Source organism: Oncorhynchus masou, chromosome 1 (assembly GCF_036934945.1).
Source record: "Oncorhynchus masou masou isolate Uvic2021 chromosome 1, UVic_Omas_1.1, whole genome shotgun sequence".
In the NCBI taxonomy this organism is placed as follows: Eukaryota; Metazoa; Chordata; class Actinopteri; order Salmoniformes; family Salmonidae; genus Oncorhynchus; species Oncorhynchus masou.
The window spans coordinates 67,115,018-67,125,946 of NC_088212.1; the positions used below are offsets into that span (position 1 = coordinate 67,115,018).

The 10,929-nt window shown below is 42.5% G+C and overlaps 1 protein-coding gene across 2 annotated transcripts; it reads left to right on the forward strand.

The window, feature by feature from the left end:
- Nucleotides 1–4,560: 4,560 nt before the first annotated feature.
- LOC135548758 (polycystin-1-like protein 2) lies at nucleotides 4,561–10,090 on the forward strand. Of its 2 annotated transcripts, XR_010456889.1 has the most exons (8): nucleotides 4,561–6,366; nucleotides 6,461–6,639; nucleotides 6,974–7,173; nucleotides 7,261–7,493; nucleotides 7,652–7,901; nucleotides 8,005–8,659; nucleotides 8,774–9,103; nucleotides 9,876–10,090. XR_010456889.1 is itself a non-coding variant. In XM_064978664.1 (7 exons), the coding sequence occupies exons 5-7, from the start codon at nucleotides 8,446–8,448 to the stop codon at nucleotides 9,944–9,946; spliced, it is 615 nt and encodes a 204-aa protein (XP_064834736.1). In that variant the 5' UTR covers nucleotides 4,561–6,639; nucleotides 6,974–7,173; nucleotides 7,261–7,493; nucleotides 7,652–7,901; nucleotides 8,005–8,445; the 3' UTR covers nucleotides 9,947–10,090. The 2 variants fall into 2 exon arrangements, 1 of the variants encoding a protein (XP_064834736.1); XM_064978664.1 differs by having other exon boundaries at nucleotides 4,561–6,639.
- Nucleotides 10,091–10,929: the final 839 nt, after the last annotated feature.

A 10,929-nucleotide genomic window follows, 5' to 3' on the forward strand; every position in this document is an offset into this window, starting at 1 on the left:
TACTCCAATCTCCACTGTGGAGCTTTGCAGCTCCTTCAGGGTTATCTTTGGTCTCTTTGTTGCCTCTCTGATTAATGCCCTCCTTGCCTGGTCTGTAAATTTTAGTGAGCAGAACTCTTTTGGCAGGTTTGTTGTGGTGCTATATTCTTTCAATGTTTTAATAATGGATTTAATGGTGCTCCCTGGGATGTTCAAAGTTTCTGATATTTTTTTTATAACCCAACCCTGATCTGTACTTCTCCACAACTTTGTCCCTGACCTGTTTGGAGAGCTCATTGGTCTTCATGATGCCGCTTAGTGGTGTTGCAGACTCTGGGGCCTTTCAGAACAGGTGTATATATACTGAGATCATGTGACAGATCATGTGACACTTAGATTGCACACAGGTGGACTTTATTTAACTAATTATGTGACTTCTGAAGGTAATTGGTTGCACCAGATCTTATTTAGGGGCTTCATGGTAAAGGGGGTGAATACACATGCACACACCACTTTTCCCTTTTTATTTTTTAAAAACAAGTTATTTTTTTCACTTCACCAATTTGGAACATTTTGTGTATGTCCATTACAGGCAATCCAAATAAAAAATCTATTTAAATTATAAAATAGGAAAAACGCCAAGAGGAGATGAATACTTTTAAAAGGCACAGTACTGACTCACACACAGCACCTAAAAAGAGACATGTTCTTATTAGTCAAAACATGCAGAAGGCTTGTCGAGTTCACCACACTAACACATGTATTTTCCTTTACAACTGAGGATGTCAAAAGTCCAGAAGAGTTGGGCATGACCGTCGGGAGACAAGGCCACTGTCTGGGTCAGTGGTTGATTGAAAAGTAATCTCACAGCAGTACCAATGTAGATCATGAAATTCTTGGCCCTGTAAAGTTTAATATGTGGTATAAATATAAAGAGTCTCTGTATTTTGGACTTTGATAACTCGGATGTTCTTTATCTGGGTCATTTGTTTGTTGCTGCCAAACCTGTATAAAGTTGATCTACACCTGCAAGCTGCAGTGTGCTACATTAATGACAGCCTTCAGAGGCACCCATTATTACTGTTGACACAGGGTCCTTCCCTGAGGACCTTATTGCAGACCATTCACTATATGCCTGTGGTCTGTTGATTTGTACACAAGGATTATGTCCATTAGAACTTCACAAAGAAAGTGCAGTCAGACATAACAGGTCATTCTGTAATGTCAGTCCCCTTTAAAGACACCATGTCAGCAGGCTGCCTGTAACAGTGAAGATGGACAGTACTAATATCTATGTGTTGCTCTTGATGGCTCTCCTCTTAAGCCTGTCTTGTGCTGAGGTTGAGATAGCACCTCTATCCTGACCAGAGTACCAAGAGGGCTTTAACGGCTCCTGTTATGAGTTTGAGGATCTACCGCGTTCCTTCCTCAGTGCACAGGGTTGGTGTGAGCGAGGTGGTGGACACCTGGCCTTCATTCTAAATATCGATACACAGCAGTTCCTACAGAAGCCCCTGCAGCCAGAGCAGGACTGGTGGCTGGGTCTGGCACCTGCCTCCCCAAACCTAACACTGTTGCTAAAGGTAAGAGAGCAGCCCATTCAATGAAAGTGGGCATTATTTGATAACACTAATGCATTAGATCCTTTGATCATGCAAAGGATCTCCAAAGGGTGGGAGTAGAGTGCATTGTATTCAGTTGAGCAGAAATTGTACAGAAAACATTTAAATTTCCACTGGTCTCCCAACCTGATGGCTCTGATGTCAGCTACTCTAACTGGGTGAACGACCCTGATCCAGGGGCTGGCTGTGGTCACATACTGAGGAGCTCAGGGTTTCAGTGGGAGGCAACTGTAGCCAGGAGCTGCACTTCATCTGCCCATTTGGTTTGTATTTGATGTGTGTGTTTGTGAGGCAGAGAGTGAGGAGTGCAGCTGGATAGAACTTTTAATATTGTAAAAGAAACACAGCTGTAGCGAAGGAGGGAAATGCACTAAAACAAAATTCCACTTGAGGAAGGAGCTATTGTATAATCAACATAAAATATGTCTTTATCACACAGGAAACCAAAGTACCTGAATAAAAGAAAAGCCACTGAGTATAGCCTTTCAATGGAAATGATGTGCTTTGGATGTAAAAACAATACAAAGAAATAGAAATACAAGGTAGTAAATATTGACCTTCGCATTTAAAGTATTAAACTGTTTGTGCTCCTGAGCTTGTGTTTCATGCATGAATGGCAGACATTTAGAGTAGGCATTTTAATAATGATCCTCTATCTAAACCATGTGTTCTGATACCCCTCCCATAAATGTAATGGCTTTTGTACAACTCAATTCTAAAAAGGAAGACAGCCTAATGATGAAAACGATCATGAAAATTACACATAATTCACATTATTAGTAGCACCTTCTGTAGTGACAAAAGCAGGCCTACAATATATGCCCCTTATTATCTACACAGCTTATACCACTCTGTTACAGTATGTACTATGTAAAGTGATTTTCCTCTCCTGCAGTATATAGGAAGCAGTGGTTGCTGTACGGCTTCCAGACAGTGCCTGTACTACGTGCTTCTCTGCTTGATTCTAATCTCTCTACCTCTTATCAGTTGGATTACACAACTAATCTTTAGTCGACCACAATGTGAAAAATGACACAGCATCATCAGCCAATGAACTGTAGTTGTCCCTCAGACACATTCAAATAATACAGTAACACACATGAAAATACATAAAATTCAAATGCAGAATGCAATGTGATGCATTTGAAATTAAACTAAACAAAAATACCCAAGTAGGCCATTAACTTTGTTCTAGTTTGGTAAATTTCAGTTCTTGAATTTGAAGACATTGGCAAGCTTGAGCGGAGACTAGCACCTAGCACACACAGTCATATTCATCACCCAGCTGTGTCTCTGGTCCACAGTCCAGAAAAACATCACCATTCAGTAGCCCATCGGGGAGTTTGGTGTCATCAAGTGCTATAGCATGAACCAATCAACAGATGGAGCAAACTGCAAGGCCCTGTATGGCAGTCCCCTTCAAATCCAGGTTGAAGTAGAAGCTGGTAAGTAAAACCAACATGTGCAGAAATAAAAGCATCTGGTCTTACATTTCCGAGTGTACAAATCTTGGTAGAATGAGACAACTTTTCTATCTACGAATGTGACCTACAAAGGTATGAATGTGACCTACAAAGGTACGAATGTGACCTACAATGTCCACCGTGGTGAGATGTTGGTGGCCAATTCATCAGCAGTCAGAGGAATCGTCCCCCACAACATCACAGTGGGATCAGAGGTGGAGCAACAACTGGGCTCTGGCTGCCACCAGATGACCCTGCATTCCTCTAACGGGGTCTCGGTCTTGGGCGTGTCCACTGAGCTGCAGGTGTGTCTGCTGGAGCCTGTGGAGGGCCTGCTGGGATCAGTGATGGCTGAGGAGGGAGAGTGTCCAGACTCAGACCTCTATGTTACTGTCTCCCTTCTCTTCCAGGTGTCTGGAACCAACATTTGAAAACAGAAGCATGCAGGTTTACAATATCTCAACCACTATCCAAGGTACCTAACCTATCTACTCAAACTGTCATCCAACAAACCTTACTCAGAGATTAAAACAGTGACTGACGAAGATACCTTTTTTTTAGATTCTTTATAATATTATTGTTTATATTATTCATAAACTGTTTTGTGACAGGATATTTGCAAGTGAAAGTCAGGTCCTGGATTGTCTTCTCACACATGGATGTGGGGAACACAGCAGTTGTTTGTCACAACAGTTCAGACCTCAGGCAGGATGGCTATGCAAACACAGTATGTTAAATAGCTAAGAATTACAGAAATATATACTGTATATGTCACGGGATTCTTCTGTTGAAGGAAAGGCGGACCAAAACGTGGCGTGGTTTGTGTTCATCTTGATATTTAATTAAAGAAAGTACTGAACACTGAATACAAAAACAATAAATAAATAACGACTGTGAAGCTAAATGAGAACTGTGATGACACAAGCAATCAACATAGACAATCACCCACAAACAAACAGTGCAACCCAGGCTACCTAAGTATGATTCTCAATCAGAGACAACTAATGACACCTGCCTCTGATTGAGAACCATACTAGGCCGAAACATACAAATCCCCAAATCATAGAGAAACAAACACAGACTGCCCACCCAACTCACGCCCTGACCATACTAAATAAATACAAAACAAAGGAAATACAGGTCAGAACGTGACAGTATATTCCTTTTTCACTAATGTGAAGGTAATTATTTTCCTGCAGTTTTTCTTCACATATTTGTTTTCATCGCCAGACAGAAAACCATATGAGAGTTCGCCGAGCCTATACCTTGAGAATTACTGGCAGTACAGAAACTGCCAGTCAAGACACTGAAAGCGTCAAACTTGAGGTAACTGGCTTAGGAGGACTATCTAATGGAAAGCAGAGCAAATTTGAATGGGAATTCAGTAAGTACCAGTTAGGGCCTTTAAGCCACAGGGATGTTGAAGAGAACCCTCTCACCCCATCCTATTCCAGTATTAAATTAAAACAATGACTGTAAACTTTGTTTTATAAACATCCATTTTCTGTGACAATCTTAATAGTTTTTTTCACTGTTTACTCAGTATCGTGTCTCATCTTTTTACAGCATGGCCTTATTGTGGTGTTTTCTAACCATTTTCCCTTTCCAACTCCAATAGAAGAAGATTGTAAGGGTAAGGGAAAATGCAACGATAAAACAACGGACAAGACCTGTTTGATTGAAAAAGACTGTCTTCCAAACCCATTCGAGCACTTTTTCTGTGATGAGACGGATTGGCAATGGGAAATGGGTTGACTGGATTTAAACATTGCGATGCATCACGGTTACTCCAACAAAATTCACCAACTTTAGAATTTGGTAATATGGAGATAGACCTAAAATAGTGAACTCCTATCAGTATCATTATAAAACAGGCAATGACAATATTATACAAATTGCTATTTAAATATCACTACAATTCTAGTATCATCATCATAATCATCCTCAGAGAAGTACAAGTAACTTCCAAAATAAAGGAAACACCAACATAAAGTGTCTTAATAGGGTGTTGTGCCACCACGAGCCGCCAGAACTGTTTCAATGCACCTTGCATAGATTCTACAAGTGCCTGGATCTCTACTGCAGGGAGGTGACACCAATTGTCCTCTAGAAATTCCATCATTTTGTGTTTTGTTGATGCTGGTGGACAAAGCTGTCTCAGGCGCCACTCCAGAATCTCCAATAAGTGTCCAATTGGTTGAGATCTGGTGACTGAGACAAACACACACACACCTTAAACCCTGTATGCTCCTTTGAGACCCCTCTTTCAAAGTCACTGACATCTCTTCATCCAGCCATGGTAGCCAAAATAATGGGCAACTGGGCATGTTTATACATGACCCTAAGAATGAAGGGATAATAATAATTGCATAATTAACTCAGGAACAACACCTGTGTGGAAGGACCTGCTTTCTATATACTTTGTATCCCTCATTTAATCAAGTGTTTCCTTTATTTTGGCAGTTACCTGTGTTGGACATCATAATGCTTTTGGACTGGCCTAAGTGGCCATACAGAATGTTGATAAATATCTGGAATGAATCGAGTTAGAAATTATTTAGCTTAAACTATTGACAGATTTGTAATCCTTAAGTGTACAACAGGGTAATGACATTAGCATGTTAATTGACTGATTTAATTAGAATTCAGAAGTAAATTGGTCACATTTAACATGAGTTGCTCTCATGCCTATGGAGCATGCTGTAATTACACTAATAATAATGTTGCATTAAATGCCCAATAATTACATAATAATGTATGTATTGCTTTGCTATTACAAAGGTAAACTGTTTCTGGTACAACACTGTTACTATTACCATTTGTATGATAACAATAACTGTCCATTGCTATGTATTTACAAAGCAATAATCAAGTTACTATGTTACAAAATGTGAATTCAATGTTTTTAAGATGATCTATTTTATGCTAAAAAACTGTACCTATATTCTTTCAGTTGCCAGGATAATTGTAATACAGTGGATGTAAAATGTAAAAAAATATGTACAATTAAAATTGGACTGTAACTCTAGTTGCCCAAAGGTAATTTGGCATATTGAGGACCCAAAACCTTCAACAGTAAGTCTGAGATTCCTTTATTGTTGCGTGCTGAATGCAATCATATTTTTTATTGGTATCAAATCAAATTTTATTTGTCGCATACACGTGTTTAGCAGATGTTATTGCGGGTGTAGCGAAATGCTTATTTTCATGTGTGAATGAGTTTCGTTAGAGTGCACTCTGTGGTCTTCTAGGGTGCCAGTATCAGCATCGGGCATCGGCGTGGTGCTTCCACCTCCTCTCAGGTCAGTGCCAACAGTTTCCACTGCTGCAGGACATCATATTCTGTTCTCTGATAAAACCACACTCAGTCACCCTGACCCAGTGTTGCTGCTGCAGGTTACTGTGACTCTGCTGGGCACGGAGGGAGAGAGTGAGCCACACCACCTCGCTGACCCTGACAAGCCTGTGTTTGAGAGGGGTGCAGTGGATACGTTCCTGTTGACCACACCCTTCTCTCTGGGGGAGCTATAGAGCATCAGGCTGTGGCACGACAACTCAGGGGGGCACCCTGCCTGGTAGGAAAGGGGGAGGAGGAGAAAAATCCATGACCAAAGTTGAACTTTGAAGTAAAGATGTAGGCCTAGTTGACGATACGCTTTCGTGCAGGTATATAAACAAAATATGGTACAAGATGTAGAGACAGGACAGAAGTGGCACTTCCTGTGTAACTTATGGCTGGCCATAGATATGAGTGAGTGCACTCTGGATAAAGTTTTCCCTGTAGCCACAGAGATGGATTTGAAGAAATTCAGGTGACATGAAACTTGAATGCACCTTCGAATGGTAAAACATAAATAACAAGATAATTGTCCATTATGTAACAAGCTTCCTATACCGTATATTCTGCAGTAATATGTTCTTCATGAGGACGGCAAAGGATTTCCGTGATGGCCACATCTGGTTTTCTGTGATCAGCCGGCCTCCAACGAGCACCTTCACCTGTGTCCAGAGAGTCTCCTGCTGTTTCTCTCTGCTGCTGTGTACCATGCTGACCAGCATCATGTTCTGGGGCATCCCGACCGACCCCTCTGAGCAGACCATGGACCTGGGTATGGACGCCTGCACAGTATTGTTGCTGTATGGAAATAATAACATGTTTTCAGAACATTAAGATTTTCTCTCTTTCTCTCCTGTAGGTCATATCGAGTTCACCTGGCAGCAGGTGATGATTGGAGTTCAGAGTTCAATCATAATGTTTCTAAACCATCTCCTCATTGTGAGTATCTTCAGAAACACGCGCCCCCGAGAGACGAAGCCTGGAAAGCCCAAGACAGAGGTATCCAAGCAGGGGAAGACTGGCAGAGTGACTCCCTCACAGCCTCCGTCCCCACAGAGGGACAGAGAACTCACACCAGACACAGTCATCAAGGTAAAATAAGTCAATATATTAATATTCCAATTGAAGCCAACATATCCCTACCATAAAAACAAATTTTAGATACTGTATGTCAGTCATGATTTGTAAGGAGACAATTGTAAGTGTAATCTCATCCTGACTGTCTTTATTCTGTATTCTCACCACATTAGCAAAGCTGTTAATGTACTGTATTCTCTCGGGACATAAAGAAGATTGCTATGAAGAGCAAGGCTATGAAGAGCCCCATTCCACACCTGGAGTTAGAGATGAAGCCTGGACAACAAACTGATATCAACTCTCTGCTTTCTCTGGTGGAGGACATCATCCGGCAGCAGAACCGAGCCAGTGGAGAGTTCTACACTGATGCCTCCAAGAAAGAGGGATCGCTCATTCTCTCATTAGAGGTAGCCAATCTGCAAGGTACAGCCCGAGCCTCCAGATCCTACAATGATGATCATCAGTATTAGTTAAAAATGTTAAACTCTGTCTGACCCACATATTTCCTATGCCCCTCTGTTTTCAGAGACCAGCCTGTGTGGGAGCCCTGAGAAGACTGGGGATGGGAGCCAGAAAAGGAGCAACAACAGCCAGTATCTGTACAGGCAGCTATGCCATGTAGAGAAGGAGTTGAGCCTACTGGGAACTTCTCGTTTCCCCAACCCAGACAGCAACTGCCGGGCAGTGCAGCAGGTCCAGTGCATGAAGGGACTGCTAGAGTCTTCCAGCCTGGGATGGGAACAGCTGGCTCGAAGCCCAGGCCAAGCAGAGAGCAGTGATGGGGACAGTGGCAGTAAAAAGCGCTGTCAAGGTGGGCTTCCCTGGTGGTTTGTGTTCATTGGCTGGATTCTGGTGTTAGCCACCAGCAGAGTATCAGAATACTTCACCATGATGTATGGGTTGACCTATGGGAAGGACCGCTCTATGAGGTCGCTTTTTCATTCACTGCACTTATTGGTTAACATGCATGTTCAAGGCCTATGATTCTGTTGCAGCCTACATGGGGTTCATGTGGATGTTGCTCCTGGTGGCATATGGCCAGCGGGACCCTAATGCTTACTTCCTGACTCAGCACATTCGGCAGAGTTTCAGCCAAGGGATCTCAGACAGCATGAGTCACAAAGATGTGTTCACTTGGGCAAATACCTCTCTTCTCAGCAACCTCTTCGGAGAGTACCCAGGTAGGATTCTCTAAAGAGGATGTTTATTTCTTGGAGAAACATTAACCTCTATAATGTCCTAAATAAAGGTATAGATTGAATTCTGTGTCAACAAAAGCAAATGCTGTGTTATAGGTTTCATCACTGATGGGAACTCCAAACTGGTTGGTAATGCCCGACTTCGCCAGGTGAGGGTGCAGAAGAACTCCTGCCGCATCGCCCGCTCCATGCGCCAGGCTGTACCTAACTGCCATGCTCCATACTCATGGGAGGTGGAGGACATGGGCTCCTATGGGCCAGGCTGGAACCGCTCTGCGAGCGAAAACGCCTCAAAGACCCTCCACAGTCCCTGGCAGTACCAAACCCAGGCCAGACTCAGAGCCCAACCCACCTGGGGCAGTGTGGTCCTCTACTGGGGAGGGGGTTTGTGGTGGACCTGGGCCCTGACTCACAGAATACTAACAGGTAAGCTCACAATTACCAATGCTTCAAATTGATCACAATTATCATACCGTAGCAAATCGATTCCGTCTTGTGTAGTGAGAGGGCCAGATTACCGATGAGGCACGCAAGGAGGTTGGTAGCCCCCCAGATAGCATATGATATCAATACATGTAGAATAGCAGGAAATGATCTTTAAAGCTGCAAAACATTTTCAGCCTCATGACAAATTGTTTAGAACAGCATTCCAAAATTGCTCATTATTTTGACACAACACGTTGAAAATATATCATGTGTGTGTGTATATGTAACGGATGTGAAATGGCTAGCTTAGTTAGCGGTGGTGCGCGTTAAATAGCGTTTTAATCGGTGACATCACTTGCTCTGAGACCTTGAAGTTGTAGTTCCCCTTGCTCTGCAAGGGCCGCGGCTTTTGCAATGTAACAGTATAACTTTAGACCGTCCCCTCGCCCATACCTGGGCACGAACCTCTGCACACATCAACAACAGTCACCCACGAAGCATCGTTACCCATCGCTCCACAAAAGCCGCGGCCCTTCCTTAAGCCAGTACATGTCCAGGCCCGTGATAATGCCCTAGAAGCCGGTGTTTGGAGGATATATTAGCACAGTTGGCCAACACCCCTGCCAAAATATCATCCAAACACCGGCATCATGGGCATTGTCATTTAAACAATACAGTATCAACTACCCCATTTAAACAGAGACCATTAGCTACTGTAGGTGTATTAATGTCAGACCAATATACCAGATTTGACTGATCTTTTTTTTTACAGCCCTCAGAGGAAGAGGAGATAGTGGATCTGATGCTGATGAAGTTCTGCAGCTTGTTCGGGATCAAATATAAGAAAGAAGATAAAGAACAAAGTAACAGTCCAAACAATGCCGCTGTTACTAAGAAAGGACCCTCCACTATATCCTCATAGATGCTTAGTTCTCAGTAAAGATATGCCACTCTGTATAAATTGATTTAGGTACTGCTTTCGTTTATGTTGCTCAGTAGGAGTATTAAAACACGTTATATCAAGACTTTTGCACCACTTGTACCTTTATTTGAGTATTTGAATGGATACAACTAAGTTATATTTTCAAATACTATTTTCAAATACCTGGGTTAAATGCATGAGAGTGTATAATTTATAATGGTCGAGTAGGACAGTCAATATGTTGGTAGAATTTCAGCAAACTAGTCCTCCGATTTGCTTTGTTAAAATTCCCAGTTACAATAAATGCAGCCTCAGAATATATGGTTTGAGTTGGGATGTAAATGGCCGTGGCGATGACGGAGGAGAATTGTCTTGGGAGATAATATGATCGGCATTTAATTGTGAGGTATTCTAGGCCGGGTGAACAAAATTACTTGAGTTCCTGTATGTTCCTAGAATTACACCATGAGTCGTTAATCATGAAACATCCCCCTTTCTGCTTCCCGGAGAGATATTTATTCCTGTCTGCGTGATGTACTGAGAATCCTGTTGGCTTTACTGACTCCGACAGAGTATCCCGAGAGAGTCATGTTTACGTGAAGCAAAGTATGTTACAGGCCCCGATGTCTCTCTGGAAAGAAATCCTTAATCTAAGCTCATCAACCTTATTATCCAAATACTGAACATAAGCAAGTAATATACTCGGAAGTGGTGGGTGGTGTGCATGCCTCCTAAGTCGAACCAGCAGGCCGCCTTGAGTGTCTCTCCTCTGCCGGCGATGTTTTGGGTCAGCCTCTGGAATAAGTGCAATTGCTCTGGGGAGAGTGAACAAAGGATATGCTCGAGGGAAGTCATATTCCTGGTCGTAATGCTGGTAGTTCTGGTGAGTTACAGCCACTCTAAT